At 45.8% G+C, this 22088-nt stretch overlaps 1 protein-coding gene across 10 annotated transcripts in view; it reads left to right on the top strand.

Moving 5' to 3' along the window:
• VWA3A (von Willebrand factor A domain containing 3A) overlaps nucleotides 1–22088 on the top strand; it is a 61322-nt gene that overhangs the window by 30807 nt on the left and 8427 nt on the right. For all 10 annotated transcript variants that reach the window (XM_042972141.1, XM_015538355.2, XM_042972140.1 and 7 more), the window contains 15 exons: nucleotides 1191–1326; nucleotides 1436–1539; nucleotides 3073–3153; nucleotides 3570–3664; nucleotides 5088–5207; nucleotides 10698–10772; nucleotides 10918–11062; nucleotides 11826–12021; nucleotides 15047–15117; nucleotides 16188–16340; nucleotides 17877–17967; nucleotides 18888–18998; nucleotides 19533–19630; nucleotides 20483–20620; nucleotides 21788–21896. In XM_042972141.1, the coding sequence (XP_042828075.1) occupies nucleotides 1191–1326; nucleotides 1436–1539; nucleotides 3073–3153; nucleotides 3570–3664; nucleotides 5088–5207; nucleotides 10698–10772; nucleotides 10918–11062; nucleotides 11826–12021; nucleotides 15047–15117; nucleotides 16188–16340; nucleotides 17877–17967; nucleotides 18888–18998; nucleotides 19533–19630; nucleotides 20483–20620; nucleotides 21788–21896 (1723 nt within the window). The remainder of the gene's footprint in view (nucleotides 1–1190; nucleotides 1327–1435; nucleotides 1540–3072; nucleotides 3154–3569; nucleotides 3665–5087; nucleotides 5208–10697; nucleotides 10773–10917; nucleotides 11063–11825; nucleotides 12022–15046; nucleotides 15118–16187; nucleotides 16341–17876; nucleotides 17968–18887; nucleotides 18999–19532; nucleotides 19631–20482; nucleotides 20621–21787; nucleotides 21897–22088) is intronic.

Raw genomic sequence — 22088 nt, 5'->3', positions numbered from 1 at the left:
GTTTGTGGGTTCGAGTCCTGCGTCGGGCTCTGTGCTGACAGCTCAGAGCCTGGAGCCTGCTTCTGATTCTGTGTCTTCCTCTCTCTGCCCGTCCCCTGTTCACACTCATTAAAATAAATAAATAAATAAATAAATAAATTTAAAATAATCTCTCCACCCAGTGTAGGGCTCCAACTCACAACTCCAAAATCAAGAGTCACATGCTCTACTGACTAAGCCACCCAGGTGCCCCCATGGTTGATTTATTTATTTATTTATTTATTTATTTATTTATTTATTTATTTTATTTTATTATTATTATTTTTTTTAACGTTTATTTATTTTTGAGACAGAGAGAGACAGAGCATGAACAGGGGAGGGGCAGAGAGAGGGAGACACAGAATCTGAAACAGGTTCCAGGCTCTGAGCGGTCAGCACAGAGCCCGACGCGGGGCTCGAACTCACGGGCGGCGAGATCATGACCTGAGCCGAAGTCGGACGCTTAACCGACCAAGCCACCCAGGCGCCCCGGTTGATTTATTTTTTAAAAAATTCTAGAGGCACCTGGCTACCTCAGTCAGTGGAGCTTGCCACTCTTGATCTCGGGGTTGTGAGTTTGAGCCCCACATTAGGTGTAGAGATTACTTTTAAATAAATTTTTTAAAAAAATTCTAAACAGTACAGTGGTACTCAGATACAGCAAAATTCATGAAGGCAGTGCTCAAGTGTCCAAAGTTTGGGAATTGCTGTGTCTTATTTATATATGAGTTATGACTTAATATCTCAGAACCTCAGGTTTTCAGTTTGTAAATGTGGGTAAGGGGAAGCTGGGCTAGATCAGGGCTCCTGAAATGATCTGGTGTAGGAGTTACTTTTTACTTCTTCAAAGCCTTGTGTTAGGAGCCCACGGAAGGGCCATCTGTCATCTTGAAGTCCAAGGTGCCGATCTTGATGGTAAGGGTGGGGAAGGGGCCAAGAGGATGGACAAATCAAAGAGGAAGCAAATTGCTGGGGACATCTTCTTACTCTGGAAATTCTAGCAATCTCCAGAGAAGGGGGTGGGGATGGTGGGAGGGGAAGGCAGAATTGCCTTAATTTGCCAGGTAATATTTTCAGATGCTCCACTTAGGGGAATGGGGTGGGTCGGGGAGACTAGGGATTCCAAGCTCTAAAATGTGATTTTGTAATGAGGGCTTTTAAATTTAATTTAGATTTCCACAGAGATTGCAAAAGGGCCACTCACAGGTCTCTTGCCTAAACCCCCAAAGCATGAGGGTCCCCTCACAATTGAGTTCCCAAACTTGGAGAAGACTTCTGCAGAATGGCTAAAGATCAATGGCCTAAAAGGTAAGTCCCCAGTGAGGGCAGAACCCAGGACTCAGGTGACTAACTAAAAGTCATGAATCCTCTGGGGCTCCAAGGGTTGTATCTCACACCCCACTATTTATTTTTACAGCCAGAAAACTAAGCCTTTATCAGGTTCTGGCACCCAATGCATTCTCTCCCGTGGAGGAATTTGTGCCTATTCTCCAGAAAACAGTATCTTCATCTATCTATGAGGTAACTCAGAGTCAGAGTTCTCTCCAGTCTTCTGCAGGGGGGCGCTTTTGTGACATTTCCCTTCTTAAATGTTCAAGAAATAAGAGTAATAAGTCAGATCACAGGGAGTAGGGGTCTAAAGGTCTGTAGTACATTGTAAGCTTTCCACCCAGGACTGCAGAACTCTCATCAGATCTATCCCAACTGCTATTTTGCAAAGATTTGAAAAATGGACTTGGGAGATGGGATAAGAGGGAGCAAGTCAGGTACTATAGTTACCTCCTCCTTGAAGGTTTTCCTCTGTGCACTCAGAACACACTCACTTTCCTTGTATCCTCACTGTACCTGGTACAGCTTCTGCTCCAGCTCTTATAATGTGTTAATATGTGTACTTGTTATGTGTCTAAACCCCCAATGGCATATGAGCCTTTAAAAGAACAAACTCTTGAGGTGCCTGGGTGGCTCATTCAGCTGAGAGTCTGACTTCAGCTCAGGTCATGATCTCATGAGTTCGAGCCCCACATTGGGCTCTGTGCTGACAGCTCAGAGCCTGGAGCCTGCTTCAGATTCTGTGTCTCCCTCTCTCTCTGCCCCTCCCCCACTTGTGCTCTCTTTCTCTCTCTCAAAAATAAATAATAAAAAAAAACATTAACCAAAAGAACAAACTCTGTTCTCCAGCCCTGTATCCCCATTATCTAGTACAACTAAGCAGTCAATGAATATTTCCCAGATGGCTAACTGGGTGGAAGGAAGGATAGAAAAAAGAAGGAAAAGAATGAATGGATGGATAGAAAGAAATGGTGATGATAAATGAATAGATAAAAGGATGGATGGATGTTTGGTTGGTTGGTTGGTTGGATGAATGGATGGATGGGTGATGGGTGGATGGATGGATGGAAGTGTAAACTTCCATATGGAAGTATGGAAAGGGAAAAGTAGAAGGATGAATGACAGAATTAAAAATGGTGAAAGGATTAAAGTACAACGAAAGGATGGAGAAATTGAAGGACGGAATAATAGGTAAAGAGAAACATCAATGGAAAGATGGAAGAATGAAAGGGAAGTGGGATAGATAATTGTAGCAGTGGATTGATGAATGACCAGGTGGTCATCCATCTTGGCAGAGGATGAAAAATTAGACAACTTGGCAGAGGACGAAAAATTAGATTTTCAAAGGGTCCATGAAGGTCTATCTGGGTTTCTAAGCCTATGAGCCCATGGCCAGTATGTTTCAAGGTCTCCAACTATCCTATTACAAAACTTCCAGCCATATCTTGTAATCAAGACCCTGCTGTTTGTAAGAGCCTCCCCAGAAGGGAGCCTGGCTAGCTGTCAGGCATGGTGCACTCAGGGACCACTGTCCTGAAGGACTTCTGTCACCAGCTCCAGGCATGGCAATGACTAGGGAGGCATAACCCACCCCCAGATGTGCTCAAAGCCCACTTCCCTCTTATGCATCTGATTTGGAGAGCCCAGCACCCAAATTAAACTTACAGTCATTCCCCACATGTGCTCTGTTCACCTGCTGCCCATCCTGGCAACACCTGAATGCAGAAGGCAATGGTACAATTTGAATGGCATGACGGGACAGTGAAGAATGTTCATGTGGATCCGCCCTTCCTCTATGAGTACCAGGTTAGTAATGGGTCCAATAGGTCAGAATATGTGGTATGAGAAGAGAGAATGTGAGGAAGGCACCATGGAATGTGGAGACCCAAAACCATTGACTGAACTCCCTCTTATAAACAGAAACTGTTCTCTGCCTCCAGGCACCGCTGGAGCTTTCTACACTTGTTTCCCAGGGAGGAACCTGTCAAACAAAAGTCTCTAATCTTTTGGGGCAAGATCTACTTCCTCTCCCATCTGAGGCAATGAAATATTTGAACTTCCTGGTCTTGTGGCAGACTCATCAATGATTTAGTGGAATGTTTATACTGCCTGGATACCCATGACCTTGACACCTCATTCCCAGAAGCCAACCTTCCCCACACAGACCCTTTAACCAGCCATCCTTTGATCTGTCACTCACTCTGTGGCCTGTGGGTTTACAGAAACAGCTCAGCAGAGCTATGCGGATGTATGAGAGGCGGATCGAGTGGCTCTCCTTGGCCAGCAGAAGAATCTGGGGCACCGTCTGTGAAAAAAGGTACCTTCCCTCAAAGTAGTGTTCTTGTCCTTTGTGAGTCTGGTGTGTGACATACACACTCATCCAGCTCATGAATTCCCTGTTGGTAGCATCAGAAACCACCACTTAGATAAGGATCAACAATCACTCAGCAGAATCCTTGGAGGAAAAAGTCACCACTACCATCATCAATATCAATAATTGTGTATCATCGTTGTGTTTACTTAGGATTCTTTCAGTTAAAAAGCCACAGAAACTAAATGCAAATTGGCTTAAACAAAACAGGGAAGTCTGGTTAAGGTAACTGAAAATTCTAAAATAGATTTGATTGCTGTCTTCAGGTATGGCTCCATCCAGGGGTTCACACGTGTCAGGAATCTTTCTCCGTCTCTCGGCTCTACTTCCTTCCCTTTTGGCTTTGTTTTCAGGCAGGCTTTACCCATCCAGGTAGCAGGATAGCCACCTGAAACTCCTGGCTTGCTTTCTACCAGTTTAGCACTCCCAGGCTTGGAGTGGGGGTCCATCGATGGGCTATTCAACTCTGGCCTGGGAGGTATGATGTTCTAATTGCCAGAAGTCAAATGCCCACCCTTCAAGCTTAGGGTGGTTCTGTTTCACCCAATTCAAATGGCCTGAAAGAGGCAGAGGAGTTTTCCAAAGGAAAATCAAGATGCTGTCGTGATAGGAGGTAATAGATTCTGCGTAGGGAGAAACAGTTGGCAACTATGATAGCTATCCTTACCGTTCCATACTTTATTGGATGCATTCCCACTTACAAAGTACTATACTATTCAATCATTTAATTCTCAAAACTAACCTAGTTCCTAGTTAAATATATGAAGGATCAGAGAGGTTTTGTGACTTGCCTAAGTCACACAGGAAGTGGAACTCTGACTCTAAATCCAGAGGATTTGCTCCTGCTATCCATAACTGCTGTCTCAAAATGAGAGTAGAGGGTGGAGTTGGGAAATGATTTGAGGTCGTGAAAGAAGACCAGATGGGGCTAAGGATCTTAAAACAGAGAAAGGTCACAAAAAGATGCATTTATTTCCCCAGAGGCTCAGATACACCTAATTCCCCATCTAATTTGCTTACCTTGTTTCTGTTTCCCCTACGGAGACCCCAATCTAGAATAATATTGAATGCTAGGGCTTTAAAGCAGGGAAATGCCTGCTTTCCAGGCATCCCCCACCCCTTAAACCATCTCCACCCTGATGTGACTTTACTCCATGATGGGAGCCCCTGGGAGAGAAGCTTCCACGATCCCCTTAGTCTACTGTTGTAAACCCACTCCTATTGACCTCACACCATGGAAAAGATTTTGGCCAGCTGTAAGTTTGGCATGTAGAATTCCCCTGGAAAAAACTTTAAATAGTAAAATGGAACAAAATAAACATTATCTGAGAGATTCGGTTCTCTTCTTAAAGCTTGTGTTTCTTTTTAGGGTGGTTATACTGCTGGATATCTCTGTGACCAATTCCATGTACATTATTCATATCCAGCACTCACTGCGGCTTCTGCTGGAGGAGCAGTTGTCCAACAAGGACTGCTTCAACCTCATCGCGTAGGCTCCTAGGTCCCGGTGGGGGGCTGGGGGCAGGGGGCAGGGGGCACGGGTGCTCTGTGCCACTGCTGGGCTGAGGTTCCCGGCAGGTGGCTGGATGACAGATGTTACCAGCACCCAGCATCCTAGGATGGCCATCAGCTTATCTGATTTGAATCATCTTGTTTGGGGTACTGAATAATTAAATGGTTGCAGGACAGTCCCACTGGGGCGAAGGTGTAAGTGGCCCCAAAACACACAGCTTGATCAGCCAAGATAAAGTAACTCAGCCCATTGCCCCATTTGGATTCTGAGCTGATAAACATGAAAGAGAAAAAGAAGGGCCCCGGGCATGCCCCAGTCTCGGTACATGTCTAGCAAGACCTAATATGCCAAACGTTTAGGATTCCAATCCCAAATGTTAATTATATAGACTTATATATATAATTATATATGTTTAAATTATGTGTAACTATATAATATATAATCCTATATATTTAAATGATATATATAAATAATTTGATATATACTTTAAAATATCAATATTATATATAAAATAGACATATTTTTAAACATATGTATTTATTTTAAGAGAGAGAAAGAGGGGCGCCTGGGTGGCTCAGTCGGTTAAGCGGCCGACTTCGGCTCAGGTCATGATCTCGCAGTCCGTGAGTTCGAGCCCCGTGTCGGGCTCTGTGCTGACAGCCTGGAGCCTGTTTCAGATTCTGTGTCTTCCTCTCACTGACCCTCCCCTGTTCATGTTCTGTCTCTCCCTGTCTCAAAAATAAGTAAAACGTTAAAAAAAAAAAAGAGAGAGAGAGAGAGAGAGAGAAAGAGTAAGCAGGGGAGGGGCAGAGAGACAGAGAGAAGGAGAGAGGGAGAATTCCAAACAGACTCCATGCTGTCAGCACAGAGCTCAATGCAGGACTCGATCTCACGAACCATGACCTCAGGGCCATGACCTGAGCCAAGATCAAGAGTTAGATGCTTTAACCTACTAAGCCACCCAGGTGCCCTTAAAATATATATTAAAAAAAAATTTTTTTTTTAATTTTTTTTAATGTTTATTTATTTTTGAGAGAGACAGAGACAGAATGCAAGTGGGTTAGGGGCAGAGAGAGGGAGAAACAGAATCCAAAGCAGGCTCTAGGCTCTGAGCCATCAGCACAGAACCCGATGTGGGGCTCGAACCCACAGAGCTGTGAGATCATGACCTGAGCCAAAGTCAGGCGCTCAACCTACTGAGCCACCCAGGCACCCCGAAAAACATTTTTTTTTAACATTTGTTCAATTTTGAGAGACAGAGCATGAGCAAAGGAGGGGCAGAGAGAGAGGAAGACACAGAATCCGAAGCAGGCTCCAGGCTCTGAGCTGTTGGCCCAGAGCCCAGCGCAGGGCTCGAACTCAAAAACTGTGAAATCATGACCTGAGCCAAAGTCAGATGCTCAACTGACTGAGCAACCCAGGTGCCCCCATATATATTTTAAAAATTATATACGACTGGGGTGCCTGGCTGATTCAGTCAGTGGAGCATACAACTCTTGATCTTGGGGTTGTGGGTTTGAGCCTCACATTGAATGTAGAGATTACTTAATAAAATCTTAAAGAAAATTATATGTAACTATATATAACATAAATTATATGCAGTTATATATGTAGTTATATAAATTAACTATATGTATGTATAGTTATATATATAATTTAAATTATAACTATATATACATATATTTAAATTATGTATTATATATAGTCACATCTAATTTATATATATAGCTATATATAATTCAAATATATATATAGTTTTATATATTTATTTTAATGGCATTCCTTTTTCACTAATTAGGGGACAAAGAAAAGGAACCCACTTGAACTATACATTTTTGTATCACTTCATATCAAATAGGGAGTATTTTTTTTTAATGTTTATTAAATTTGAGAGAGAGAGAGAGCGTGAACAGGGAAGGGGCGAGAGAGAGAGAGAGAGAGAGAGAGAGACAGACAGACAGAATCCAAAGCAGGCTCCGGGCACCAAGCTGTCAGTGAAGAGCCTGATGCGGGGCTCAAACTCAGGAACTGTAAGATCATGACCTGAGCTGAGATCAGATGCTTAACTGACTGAGCCACCCAGGTGCCTCTCAAATAGAGAGTATTCTAAATCAATTAAGACAGTGGTTAATATTATATATTATTCTGTACCAGAGCCTAATCTTTTTCTAATAAATGTTACAGAAAAAAAATGCTTAGAGATACATATTAGGCAATGTTTTCGTTAATTTATCCATCCATTTATTCAACAAACTTTTATTGAAAGCCTGCTCTGTGCCAATCACTACGCTCAGCATTGGGGATACAGAAGTGCATACACATAATACCTGTTCTCAAGGAACTTGGGGTCTAGTAGAGGGAGACAGGCATGTTAAGAAATAAGTGTTATTAACTGTTTTCTACAGAAATAGGTAGAAGGCAGGATCAGACCATCCTGCCTGAGCAGAGTTAGGTCAGAAAATATTCACAGAGGAAGTGACCCTTTTGCCAAGTCTTATCAAATGAGCAGGTGTTTGCCTAGCACATGTGTATGATGGGGGCAGTGGGGAGGAAAGGCATTTTTGGCAAAGGGAACAATATGAGGCATACAGGTGTTGAAACTGTGGAACGTTGTATATTGTGTTGGAACGGAGACTATGGAAATTTGGGGGGCCATCAGGGAGTTCAGTAGGTTACAGGGTGAGAAAGAGAGATTGTGCATGACAGAATAAAACAGGTGATGGAGAATTTATACATAGAAGATGTGCTCAGGAGCTTTTGTACTACAGGACATATAGGCATTAAAGGATTTTAAGCAAGGTCATAAGATGAGCGGATCTTGAATGCTCAAGTCACAGTGCGAAAGACGCATTAAAGGGATGGAGGCCATTTGGACCGCTCCAGTGGTCTGCACTAGTGTGGAGTAGGCTTGAACTGTTGGCCATGGTGATGGAGGAAGGGATGCGTGTGAGAGCCATTGCAGAGTTAGAATCCGCAAAGCGTCGTTACCATGTGGCTATAGAGGGTGAGAGAACAGTGAAGAGAGGATAGACCAGATGGAGCAGATCTTGGAAGTAGAAGATAGTTTTAACCAAGTAGAGTTGGAGATTTCCAAGAGGAGATGTCCTTGTAGGGGTTCCATTGAGGAGTGCTAGCCAGGAAGCACAGGAAGCAAGCCATCAATATTCTGGTTATGTGGTTCCACACACAGAAGTGCATGAATTGCACCTGTGGAGATGTGAAGGTGAGAGAGGACAACCAAAGACAGAACTGATGAGGCACTGACATTTGGAGGGAACCACCAGAGAAACACAGGAGAAGAGCAGCAGAGAGGTAGGAGGAAAACGAGGAGAGAGTAGTATTGAGAAGCAAGGTCTCAGAAAGAAACAGAGTTTGATCCTGCAGAAGAAAAGCAGGAAGGGGAAGAATGAAGGAATCTACTGAATTTGACAGTAAAGCTCACTGGTAACAAAACAATGAGATATAGGATTTTGGAATTCAGTTTGGCAACTGAATATTTAAAAGGTTTAAAATAATAACAGTGCCCAGTGCTGGTGATGATGCAGTAAGAAGGGCACTCTTGGAAACTGTCAGTAGAAGTGTAATTTGGTATAGCCCTTGTATTAAATTTTTAAGTATATATTCTTCATTCCTTCAATTAAACCTTTATATATTATCTGAAGGGAATACAAAGCCAAGTGTACAGAGATAACCATGCTGGGTTGTTCAGTACAGTCTAACACGGATAAACCTGGAAACAAACTGCATGACCCTTGGAAAAATTGGTAAAACAATCCTGACAGTGCAACTATTCAAAAGAATGAGGGAGAGTTACATGTGTGCATTTAGAAAAATGTCCTCCGTAAGTCCCAACGAAAGGGAACAGGTAGATTACAAATAGTATGTACTGTATAATTCCATTTCTGTAAATATATATTTACCTCTTCTGTGTTTTTTTTTAAAGTATAGTTGACACATAATGTTAGTTAGTTTCAGGGGTACAACTCAGTGATTTGACAAGTTTTACACATTTATTTTTTAAATTTAGTTTAAAGATTTTATTTATTTATAAGTAATCTCTACACCCATCATGGGGCTCGAACTTACAGCTGAGATCAAGAGTCGCATGCTCTACAGACTGAACCAGCCAGGCACACCTATGCTTCTTTTTTTTTTTAATCTGAAAGAATATAGAGTAAAAAGTTAACAGAATTTTTTTCTGAGGAATAAAATTGGACAAATTTTCACTCTCTGGATGTTGTTAAAATTTTTATCCAGTTGTAATAGAGGATTTATTATCCAACTACAATACATATTTTCATGAGGGGGAAGAAGGTCATTGGTTTTATTTTAAGTTTTATTTATTTTGAGAGAGAGAGAGAAAGAGAAAGTGTGCAAGGGGCGGTGTGTGTGAGACAGAATTTGAGAGAGAGAATCTGAAGCAGGCTCTGCACTGTCGGTGTGCTGAAGAGGCAGTGCTCCATCTCAGGATGGTGAGATCATGACCAAGGTCATTGTTAATATTTGCCAGAGAACCTACCAGAAGCTTGACTGCAGTGGGTTGAGGAGTAAGGAGATGCTGCGACATTGTTTTTCCAGGGAGCCCGTCCATACATACAAAAGAGAAGTGGCTAATAGAGAGTCCCTGGTAGAAAGAGGAAGTTATTTTTGAGAATGGACAGGCTTGGGGTGCCTGGGTGGCTCAGTTGATTATGTGTGTCTGACTCGTGGTTTCAGCTCAGGTCATGATCTCATGGTTCATGGGTTCCAGCCCTGCATCAGGTTCTGTGCTGACAGTGCAGAGCCTGCCTGGGATTCTCTCTCTCTCTCAAAATAAAGAAATAAACTTAAAAAAAAAAAAAAAAAAAAGAATAGGCTTGAACATTCACAGAGACAAGGGGGAAGAGTGGAATAGAGAGGAGGAAGGAGTTTGAGGGGGAGGGAGACGTCTGTGGGCAGGTCTCAAAAGATCAGGTAGAAGACTTAATCTTGAGCTAGAAAAGGGATTGCCTTTGAGAAAGGCAACCAGTCCTCTTCTCAAGGATTTAAATTCTGCCTCATGGGAAAATGAGATGATGCATTTTTTTTTTCTTAATTAAAAACTATCGTGCAGACAGAGTGAAAAAAATGAGTTATGGGGCTGAATCAGTGCTAGGGGGATTTAAAAAGGGGGAAATGACTCTCTCCTTTGGGGGTGGGGAGTTCACCCAGAGAAGGGAGCTGGTGTCAGAAAGGAACCCTGGCCATAGCTGGTCCTAGCTCTGTGTCTCCACTGACAGCCCCTCAGCTCTGCTCATACCGGAACGTACTGTGACACGTCAGGACCAGCAAGGAAATCTGGTGGCTGGCCCAGGCCAGGGACATCCTAGCATTTTTCAGTGTAGTCAGAATTTTGCTCCCCAAAAAGACCTGGGAGCCCAAAGACCTGGGGTGTAGAGTGGCCAGATCTCCTGATTAAGAACACACCCTCTTTCCTTCCCCGCCAAGGTTTGGAAGCACAATAGAAAGCTGGAGGCCAGAGATGGTTGCCGTGAACCACGAAAACTTGCAGAGCGCCTGGCGGTAGGTGACTGTCAGAGGCACCTGCTGTGTCTCAGGGCGGCCTCTGCGGTGCTGTTTTCTCTGTCCCCCTCTCCACCAGAATCCCCGACCTCCCTCCGGGGCCTCACAGCCAGCCTCCCTCAGCAAGGCCCTCCTTGCCTCCTAGGTGGGCCCTGACTCTGCAGTGTCACGGCAGCAGGAACGTCCTCAGCGCCCTGCGGAAGGCTGTGGAAGTGGATTTCAACGACAAAGACGGTCACCAATCTCAGGGCATCTACCTCTTCACGGGGGGCATCCCTGACCAGGACGTGGTGGGTAGGCCTCGTCCTGGGCATCCTTCCTGACCCCACATCTTCCCCTAGGTGAACGCCTAGAGACGGGTTTCCCCAGCATGATTTTCCAAACTAGATTGATTTTATGTATGTATGTATGTATTTATTTATTTATTTATTATTTTTAATTTTTTTTAAATTTATTTATTTTTTATTTATTTATTTTATTTATTTTTTAAAGTTTATTATTTTAAATTTTTTTTAAGTTTATTTATATTTTGAGAGAGAGAGAGAGAGCAGAGAAGGGGCAGAGAGAGAGAGGGAGAGAGAGAATCCCAAGCAGACTCCACAAACCATGAGATCACGACCTGGGCCGAAACCAAGAGTCAGACACGTAACCAACTGAGCCTCCCAGGCCCTGCCCCCCCACCCCCCCACAAAGTAGATTTTAATGTGCAGAAAAGTCACCTGGGGATGTTGTGAAAATGCAGACCTTGTTCCCGAAGGCCTGGCCTGGGACCTGAGAGTCTGCCTTCCTGTCGAGCTCCCGGGAGACATCCATGCTTCTGGTCCCTAGACCACACTCGGCATGGCCAGGCTCTCAGGTCCACCCCCCCTGGCCTTACCTATTAAGACAGAGAAATTGTGGCCCAAGCTCAGTTATCCTTCTGTCCTCAGCATCTAGTACTAGACCAGGCACACAACAGGCCCTGAAGAAAGAGGATTAGGCTCAACTGACCTGAAACCAGTCGCTACAGGAGCCCTCAGCTGTGGAGCCTTCCTGCCCTCTCTCCCCTCACAGCCCATGCTCAGCGCCTACATGGCTGAGGCCTGTGGGGGCTGCGATCTCCAGCTGAACATATGTCTCTTCTACGTGGGCGAGCCCCAGATGGACATCATGCCCCCTGCCCGCTATGCCAGCCGCACCGACACAGCTGCCGCCTACCGGGAGATCACCCAGGCCACGGCCGGACGTTTCCACTGGTTTGGAGACACAGGTACATGAACGAGTGTTGGCAGGCCCCTGCACCTCTTTCCTTCCAGAAAGTTGTCTCGGTACCAACATAGCTCCCTGTGCCATAGATATGTTCCAGAAAAAGGGCGTGTGAAAATCACGTTTGAAAAAGCAGAATTCCTATTCTAGGGATGGATGGTGGTGAGGATTGCAAGATAATATGAACATACTTAATGCCACTGAACTGTACCCTTAAAACATGGTTAAAATGGTAAATTTTATGGTAAGCATATTTTATCACAATTTTTTAGAGGAAAAAAGGGGAAAAAAGCAAGCCTACTTAAAAATATTTTATTTACTTACTTATTCAGTTATTTATTTTTAAGTAAGCTCCACACCCAGTGTGGGGATTGAACTCATGACCCTGAAATCAAGAGTCGCACGGATCTTCCTACTGACACAGCCAGGTGCCCTGACTTAAAAATATGTTAAGGCCAATATAGGGTCTTAACCAAGGACAAGGCATTTGTAAAGAAATGACAACACAGGGGCGCCTGGGTGGCTGAGTCGGTTGAGCGTCCGACTTCAGTTCAGGTCATGATCTCGCAGTTTGTGGGTTTAAGCCCCGCATCGGGCTTTGTGCTGACAGCTCAGAGCCTGGAGCCTGCTTTGGATTCAGTGTCTCCTTCTCTCTGTGTTCCTCCCCTGCTCACGCTCTGTCTCTCTCTCTCTGTCTTTCTCTCTCACAAAGATAAATAAAGATTAAAAAAAAAATTTTTTTTTAAATGACAAGACAAAGGAAAGGGGGTTAGGCTGTTAGGGGTGGTAGACTGTGGGAAGGCAAACAGAAGGAGGGGACTAACAGAAGGTCAGGGTTGTTTTAGTAACAACCAGGGTTGTTTGTTGTTTCCGGTGCTTTTCCTCCTCTTCCTGGCAAGGCAGAGGGAGACACCCTAAAATGGAAATTTACATCCTGCTCTTAGGCAAATGGAGGTGGGAGGAGGGTAGAGAACTTTTTGACTGTTTCTCAGCTGTCTTCAGCTCAAAATAATCCTATGCCAAAGTGGCGTATTTTGGGATGGCATGCATATTCTGATCCCCTACAACTATCACAAAAAAAGAAATTGTTGGGGTGCCTGGGTGGCTCAGTCAGTTGAGAGTTCAACTCTTGATTGCAGCTCAGGCCATTATCTCAGTGTTTGTGGGATCAAGCCAGCTCTGTGCTGACAGCATGAAGCCTGCTTGGGATTCTCCCTCTCCCTCTCCCTCTCTCTCTGCCCTTTCCCCACTCGTGCCTACCTCTCTCTCTCAAAATAATTAAATAAACTTAAAAAAAAAAAAGTACTCACTGTCTAGGATGCCTGCCTAGGTCAGTCAGTAGAGCATGCAACTCTTGATATCCATGGCATGAGCTGAAACCCCACATTGGGCCTAGAGCCTAGTTAAAAATGAATAAATAAATTAGGTTTAAAAAAAAAAAGTGCAGGGGCACCTGGGTGGCTCAGTCGGTTGACAGTTCGACTTCGGCTCAGGTCATGATCTCACAGTGCGTGGGTTCGAGCCCCGCATCACGCCCTGTGCTGACAGCTCAGAGCCTGGAGCCTGCTTTGGGTTCTGTGTCTCCCTCTCTCTCTGCCCCTCCTCCACTCGCGCTCTGTCTCTCTCTCTCTCCCTCTCTCTCTCTCTCTCTCTCTCTCAAAAATAAATAAACACTTTTTAAAAAAAGTGCTAACTTTCTGTTTTCTAAAGTGACATAAATTTTCTTTTTTCTTTTTTTTTTAAACTTTTATTTATTCATTTTTAAGAAAGAGAGAGAGAGCCAGCGAGCTCAAGCGGGGGAGGGGCAGAAAGAGAGAGAGAATCCCAAACAGGCTTTGTGCTGTCAGTGCAGAGCCTGACATGGGGCTTGATCTCATGAAATGTGAGACCATGACCTGAGCCAAAATCAAGAGTTGGACACTTAACCGACTGAACCACCCAGATGCCCATAAGTTTTCTTTTTTAAAATATACTTTTAAGTATGTTAGATAGACATTATGATGATCATTTCACAATATATATAAATATTCATGTATATAACAAAATTATTTGTTGTACACATGAAACTAATATCATGTCATATTATGTGATACATTATGTCAATAATATATGTCTCAATTACATATATACATATATATGCTTTTAAGTAACAAAAGCGATAATACAGATAATGGATTAGGTGGTATGGAGATAAGGCAAAATCATGACTGGGACACAGGAGTGATTGAGGCTCAGGACCCACTAGTACATTCCACCCTCTCTGATTTAGAAACAAAGAATGACTCCCAAGGACATGAGTTACCTGTGGTACAAAATCAGTGGCATAGCTGGGGCTGGAACCCTGGGGCCCTGTTTCCCAGCTCTTTCCATGAAAAGCATTGGGCATATACATAGAAGTTATTGTCGGTGATGATTGCTAATAACAGGACACACTTCTAGAATAGTTATCATATGCCAGACACAGTTCCAAGCATTTTGCATGTATTAGTATTGATTCCTCACAATGATCCTCTGAAGTAGGTTATCCCCATTTTACAGATGGGAAAGCTGAGACAGAATCCAAAAGCATGTGGTTAGTAAGTGGTGGAACCAGGACTTGAACCCAGGCAGGCCCACTTCAGAGTCTGTCTTCTCAGTCATTACATTCCAGTCCCTCTCAAATAAGTCACCAATATTCACTACAGACACTAGATAGTTTAATCCTAAGGTGGGTCTTCTTATTCACTGGAATAGCGGGACCATCACTCCTAACCCATCCTTCCTCTGGGTGAAGGCAGTCAGCTGGGTGCAAGCCACTGGGTCCTGGGGCCGGCCCCACTACTGGTAACTTCAATGTACCTGCCCATCCCCTTCACCACTGGGTGGGGCTGTGGGGATGGGGGGTGGGGGACCTGGTCAGCACAGCCCATCAGGACCCCTTCCTGCCCCTCGGGCTCAGGTCACCTCCACACAGCCCTCATGTAAAGAGATACGGACGCTCTCCATGATCTACACCCCTCCTCCATGCTCACGATGTGCCTTGCTTCCAGGTATTTACGAAAGCGATGACATCAATGCCATCGTGTCTGAGATGGAAAAGGCTCTCAACTACTCCCAAAAGGTATGCCTTACGTGTGGGGCAAACGACTGCCCTTCTCTATTTGTGCCCTGGGGCTGCCATATAAAGTACCACAAATTAGGCGGCTTAAAGCAATAGACATTTATTCTCTCACCGTTTCAGAGGCTAGAAGTCTGCGATTAAGGTGACAGAAGGGCCATACTCCTTCTGAGGTCTCTGAGTAGAATCCCTCTGTAGCCCTTCCTAGCTGCCAGTGCTGGTTGGTGTTTAAAACATTGCACAGGGGGCACCTGGCTGGCTCAGTAGGTTAAGCGTCCGACTTGGGCTCAGGTCAGGATCTCACAGTTCGTGGGTTTAAGCCCCGCGTCGGGCTCTGTGCTGATAGCTCAGAGCCTGGAGCTTGCTTTAGATCCTGTGTCTCTTTCCCTCTCTGCCCCTCCTCTGCTTGCGCTCTTTCTCTGTCTCTCAAAAGTGAATAAGCGTTAAAAAAAAATTTTAATAAAAAAATTTTTAATAAAAATAAAAATTAAATTAAAAATTGCACTGATACTTGTTAAAAATGGCAAGGAAGGGGGGCACCTGGGTGGCTCAGTCAGTTAAGTGTCCAACTCTTGATATTGGCTCAGGTCATGAACTTGTGGTTCGTGAGTTCAAGCCCCTCAGCTCTATGCTGACATCTCAGAGCCTGGAGCCTGCTTCAGATTCTGTGTCTGCCTCTCCCTCTCTTCCCCTCCCCACCTCTCTCTCTCTGAAAAATAAGTAAACATTAAAAAAATTTTTTTTAAATAGCACTTGCCCTAAAAGCATAGTTGGCATGCTTTCTTGGCACGAGGGTTTTGGACCCCCAGGGAATTAACTAGCCCAGTGCCTAAGGGATCCCACACCCTACATACATGGGACTTACAATTAATGGTTTTGATCCACGGTGCTTATGGCCCCAGAAACAGGAGCCCAGAGGTGCCAATGGACCCAGTCTCTCCTGCTGTGTGTGTGTGTGTGTGTGTGTGTGTGTGTGTGTGTGTGTTATGTGCATGTGCACGCTGTCTGTCTGTCCCCTGCTTGGAGGCACACCGTGGCTGGGGTGCTGCTAACCCGCCCAGTCCCCATTGCAGTGTGCCTTACTGGTGTCCTCGCTGAAGAACCAGTCTGGGAAAGAAGTGGAAAGCTCAGCCCTCCTGAAAGAAAAACCAAAGATGTTCAAGCAAAGAAGTCAGCCCAGGAAACTCTATTCTTCCAAGCCCACAGCTCCCTCGGTGGCCAGAATGGTTTGACTCCCCTCCCTAATAACACAGCGTGGATTTTGTTGCCACCTTGTCTCCTGGTCTTTCCTAGATCTTAAAATGACCCAGGCCCCTCTCCCAGACCCCAGGGCCAGCAGGGTGGGGGCAGGGTGCTCAGTGGTCAATGTCCCGGGGGTACCTCCAGCTCCCCCTCTTCTGGGGGATCTGCTTCTCAGCTCTGGGGGCATCTCTGGCCTCCTCTCCACCCACCTTTGGCTCTGCCTGGCTATCTCAGCTTGATTCCTGTGCCGGGTACTAAGGACTCCATGGAATTGGCGCCCACTGCTACATCTGATGGCTGTAAGGCAGAAGGGCTTATCCTGGAGGGTCTGTTTGGGCAAAGGGTATCTAATGGGCTCCTGCTGCCATGGGAGCCACTGCTGCCCAAGGCTTAGCAGGGGCCTGATAGGACCCTGAGGGTAGACCTGTGCCTGCTAGGGCCTTATCCCTGTCACAGCCGATCCAACCTGTCCTACCTAAAATATCCACCCCACTGCAGAAATCAGAGGGACCTCAGAATGACCCCGGACTCCACAGTGCTTGTGAGCAGAAGCAGCAAATACCTGGAGCTCTTCAGTGTTTCACTGATGGACAGATCCTTGCAAACATAATGCATTTGCAGAATGAGGGGACCAGTCCGGATCTTGTGTCGCCTACTCTCAGCCCGGGAGCTGCACTTCCAGGAGGTTCTGTCCACACAGGTTCTGCCCTCATTCAAAGAATTCAAGCAGGTTCCAGGAACCAGCCCAGATGCAAATTCTGGGACGAAACCCCGGAGTCTCAGGGGCTGTGTCTTGGGCCTTCGGTGCTTTCCGAGCCGATTCAGAGTGAAGAGGTTTGGGCTGTGCCAAGGCCTCCAAAGAGGCTCCTGGAATGAGGGCCAGGTAGCAGCAGCCAGGCCTTTTTCACAGCAGCTCACAGTGGTGTGAGCTGGTTGGTCCAAGGCCCTGGGTAATTCTGTTCAGCCATTGCCACATTGCACTTGTGCCCAGTAATGAAGGACTCCTCCCTTAAAACTGAGATGCCCAAGAAGGCACAGAAGTTACCCAAATGGTTGCTTGTCATGCTAGAGGCCCAAAAATCCCAGTCCTAGGAAGAAGGGTGGTAACTGAAGCAAGTTCTGGCAAATCCCACGGGTGTGCTAGCATGCCCTCCCTCCCTGTTATTAAACACACACACACGCACGCACACAATGTTTCACCTCAAAACCCAGTCGCCTCTGAATCTGCTGCAGGAGATGGGGCACACATGTCAGAGGAATCGACTCCCATAGGCCCCTCCCTGCATGGCTTCCTAACGGACAGGCTGAGACTGGGGTTTCATCCCAGAATTTGGGAAGGCAGGGGAAGGCGATGCCTCTAGGCTGGCTCCTGGAACCTGGTGGAGTTCTTTGAATGAGGGCAGTGCCCACGTGGGCAGAACCTTCCAGAAACACAACCCCTGGGATGGGAGTAAGCTACACATGGTCTGGGCCTGCTACAGAGAACAGGCCACTGATAGGAAAGACGGCCTGTTTTCTAGAGCCTTAAAGATGACCGTGACAGAGAGAAGAGCTCCCCCTTGGAAGCTCTGACATGGCGGCCACTTAGTGGCAAAGCAGGCGTCCCACCAGGTAAGCGTGACCGTGCTCAGGCTGGTGGGTAGGGGGGTGGAGGGCATGGCCAAGACATGTATTAATTATAATGGTAACCAAAATGACTGATGATCATGAGTCTTTTTCATGTGCTCACCCCTCTGCTAAGATTGTCCCAAGTAAAGCTTACGATAATCAGTCCTGTGTGACAGGTAATCTATTAGTTCCCCATTTCACTGATAAAGAAATTTAGGCCCAAGACCGGCTAAGGATAATGACCAGTGCCAGCTGGTCATGACAGGGCCTCAGTATTTTTATTTAAGTATTCAGCTCATAGAAGTAAGACCATGTATCTTATTAATTTTTTTAAGTTTATTGAGAGAGGGAGGGAGGGAGGGGTAGGGGCAGAAAGAGAGGGAGAGAGAATCCCAAGCAGGCTCTGTGCCGCCAGCACAGAGCCCGATGTGAGGCTCGAACTCACGATCCGTGAGATCAAGACGCAAGCCAAGATCAAGAGTCGGATGCTTGACTGACTGAGCCACCTAGGCGCCCCCGTGTATCTTATTTCTAATGTCAAAGACATAGCAGAATGGTTCAGAGCAGAGTTGTGGAGTCAGCAAGACCTGGGTAGAATCTTTGCTGTGCCCTTACGGACCCTGGGCCCCACTCGCCTTGACTATAAACTGGGGCACGTTGAGGATAAGATAATACGGGTTACGGAAAGCACTTAGCGCCATGCCTGGCACACATCAGTACTTGGTAAACGGCAGCTTTAGCTGTTGCCGATGCAGGTGAAGCCAGAAGACTTGGGGGTAGTCCCTGAGGACCTCAAGGCCATTTTGGAGGCCTATTTCAAGGGCAGAGCATAGCTGAAATTGACAAGTCTTCCAGACAAGCTGGACAGCGTCACCGCATGACCCCACGAGGCTGCTCCAGCCAACAGGCCAATTTTCCTCCAGCTTCAGCCCAGCCAGTGAAAGAAGGGACCGCAGAACGGAGGAGGAAGACCAAGTGGAGGGAAGCAGAGACATCTCTCTCACTGTTTTATACGGAGACGGGGAATAACGTGGGTAAGCGGGAGGTTACACAGATGTCTGGATGGCCCTGTAAGAACTGTAAGGTCAGCAGGCCCGTGGGTAGGGAGACCCCTCCAGCTGTCCCAGGACGCGGGCAGCAGTGTCTCCGGAGCAGGCGTATCCTCAAACCACTCAGGTCTCCCAGTCCAGGGAAATGGGCGTGCAAGTTCTTGACACCGCTCATCCTCCATCAGAGCAGTGTCCTCAGCTCTGAGGCTGATTGGGAAATTGGGAAGGGAGTGGAGATGAGTGTCCTCGGGTCCCTACCCACTCCCCCCCCCCCACAATTGATTGCTGCAAAATGGTACAAGTCTCCCAGTAACGATTCACTGATGTGTAGAGAGGCGAGGTCCCAACGCTTCCCCTGATCCACCTAACAGCCTCCCTCTACCCTTCAGCAAATTGGCCTAAGGAATTTTCCAGCTGATTTGATTGACAGAGAAATTAAATGCAAAAGGAAGCCCAAGAGGGGAGTGGAGGGGAGAGGGAAGAGAGGTGCACGAGGTAACCTCACTCTGTTTCTCCTAGGCTCGGTCTACAAGAAATACCCTCAAGGAAGGGGAATACGAAGGGTTAGCTCTTCTATCCAGTTGCCCAGGAAGGATGCAGTTTGCTCAAGCCAGGAGGTATTAAGTTCTTGGGACCTGCACATACCCCTCAAGTAATAATCCCTTCCGCCAACCTTCCACTCGTAGGTAGGTGGACATACTTGGACGTGGAGAGGCATGTGCTCACAATGGCTGCTTAGTGTGGCAGATGGGGAAAGAGTTTAAATAGACCTGTGTTGGAAACCTGGGTCTACTGCTTCCTAGCTGGGTGATCTTGGGCAAGTCATTTAGCTACACCCAATCTCAGTGTCCCCATTTGTAAAATGAATCCAGTTGTATATCTGCTAGGATTGATGACTAATTGAAGTATATTTTGGGTAAAGCACTTAGTAGTGTCAGAACCTTCTGGCTGCAGGCAGGACAAATCCCCCTTCTTGTTCATATCCTGAAGATACAACCATTCGATGAGAGTCTCTTTCCACAACCATTCAGTAAGAGTCTGAGCTTGGTTCTGACTGGAGCCTGAATCGATCCTGGAGCCATGCTTGATTGCCGTGAGCCTGCCCGTTCTTGTATCTCTCACCGTGACAAGGAGACAGAGATCACCCTAATTGGTTTAGAGTCTGAACTTCAGACTAGTCATGGCTTTCCACTCAAATTTTGTGGGAGAGAGTTGAAATGGCTATTGGAAAAGCAACAGCGTCCACCAGACTAGAAAGTAGCAGGTTCCCTGTTGCCGGTATTTCTTGTGCATCTCTCCCCAGTGCAGGGGAAGGAATCTACATGCCCTGGGTGCTCCATGAAGACCTAGAAACCCCACACTGCAAACACGAGACAGATTTCAAATACAACATTTTAATAGATGAGTCAGACCATCATTCGATTAAGTCTACATTACCCAAGATAATAGTTCTTTCTTTTATTCTACAGTGGGTAGCAAATTATGGGCTCAAAAAACTGAGGATGGAAATCTCCAGATACATCGGTCCCAGCTGCACTCATCAGAAGTCAGCCCAGGGGCTGGCGTCAGCCAAATACTGCAACATCCTGCCCAGTATAGAGATCAATGTAAGTCATGGTTTTTGTTGCTATTGTTTCTTTTCTCCCACCTCCTGCCTGTGATCAGCTTCAAATGGCACAATGTGTTGGTGAGAACTCCATGAGAATGTACATGGCTTCTCTTCCTGCTTCTATCCAAAATTGGGACTGTTCTTGGCACATAGGGATGCAGATACTGTTGGAAGAAAAGTCAACTCCTTAGGGTGCCTGACACCATTTTCCAGAGCTAGAAGGGCTCCATGGAGTGAGAATTAGAAATAGTTGCTGAGGTGGGCTCCTGGATGGCTCAATCGGTTGACTCTTGATTTTGACTCTGGTCATGATCCCAGGTCAGCTCAGGTCATGATCCCAGAGTAGTGTGATCGAGCCCCTCATGGAGCCGGCTTAAGATTTTCTCTCTCTCCTTCTCCCTCTACTCCTTCCCCCTGCTCTTTCTCTCTCTGTCTCTAAAATAAAAATTTTTAAAAACCAAACACACACAAAATAGTTGCTGAGAATAGGGTACTGGCTGAAGAACTCAGCAGAACTCTGTACCCCAATATTGCTGATGATTCTGTTAAGATGGGGAGCATCAGGGGGTTCCCTCCTCCCCTGGGGGGGGAGTGTTTTCTAGCTTCTAGTTTGGGGATAATTTTTTCATTGCTAAAACACTGGAACAAATAAATTTAGTACAAATGAAAAATGAATCATGCTGTTTTTATTTTTGTTTTTGGAAGACCCCATTTTCTGTCCTTGCCATTTTACGTGACGTTATTGATGTTAGGGGAAACTAGAAAGCCAAAAGTAGCCACCAAATGCAAAATTATTCACCAGAAGGATTTTATGGGGGTTTTATCATGCCGTCCCCTTCTCCATCTAAGGTCATCTTTTAGTTTGACATTTATGGACTTCCCATCCTACCATGAAGTGTTTTCTAATTTAAAATTTAGAGATGCTATGTTTTTTATTATTTCAGTGGCTGCATGTGCCACAAAACCATCATCCCAATTCCCCTACTCCTTCTAGAACCATAAATCTAGTGGTTTGGTAAAAGAAAAAGCCTTTAAGCAAATATATATATGCCTAATAGAGGTTTTTGGAAATTATTAACCACAACCAACTAAACTATTTAAGGAGATGATGGGGATATGAAGAAAGCTGATGGGGCAAAGTTTGCCTTGGCTTGTCTTAATCCAGGGGGTAGTGAGACATATCCAGTGGACGCCCAGGGAAATGGAAGCATACATCACATGTCTGGAGAAGGTGATGAGGCGCTATGTCCAGAGGCTGCAGTGGCTGCTGTCTGGTGAGCCTGCCTGCTGTCCTGGAGGGTGGAGGGGCATGAAGGGAAGTACAAGGTCAACCCAGGGATGAGGGTCAGTCCTTCCCAGACCAGGTGCACAGGTCAGGGATGAGGCCAGAAAGGTCATCCAGTTACAACATGATTTCTGGATTCCAAGGTCAGGCAAGGTGCCGGATGATAGGGAGGTGGAGCATG

The sequence above is a fragment of the Panthera tigris genome, chromosome E3 (genome assembly GCF_018350195.1).
Source record: "Panthera tigris isolate Pti1 chromosome E3, P.tigris_Pti1_mat1.1, whole genome shotgun sequence".
Lineage (NCBI taxonomy): Eukaryota > Metazoa > Chordata > Mammalia > Carnivora > Felidae > Panthera > Panthera tigris.
This window is presented reverse-complemented; position numbering and strand designations above follow the sequence as displayed.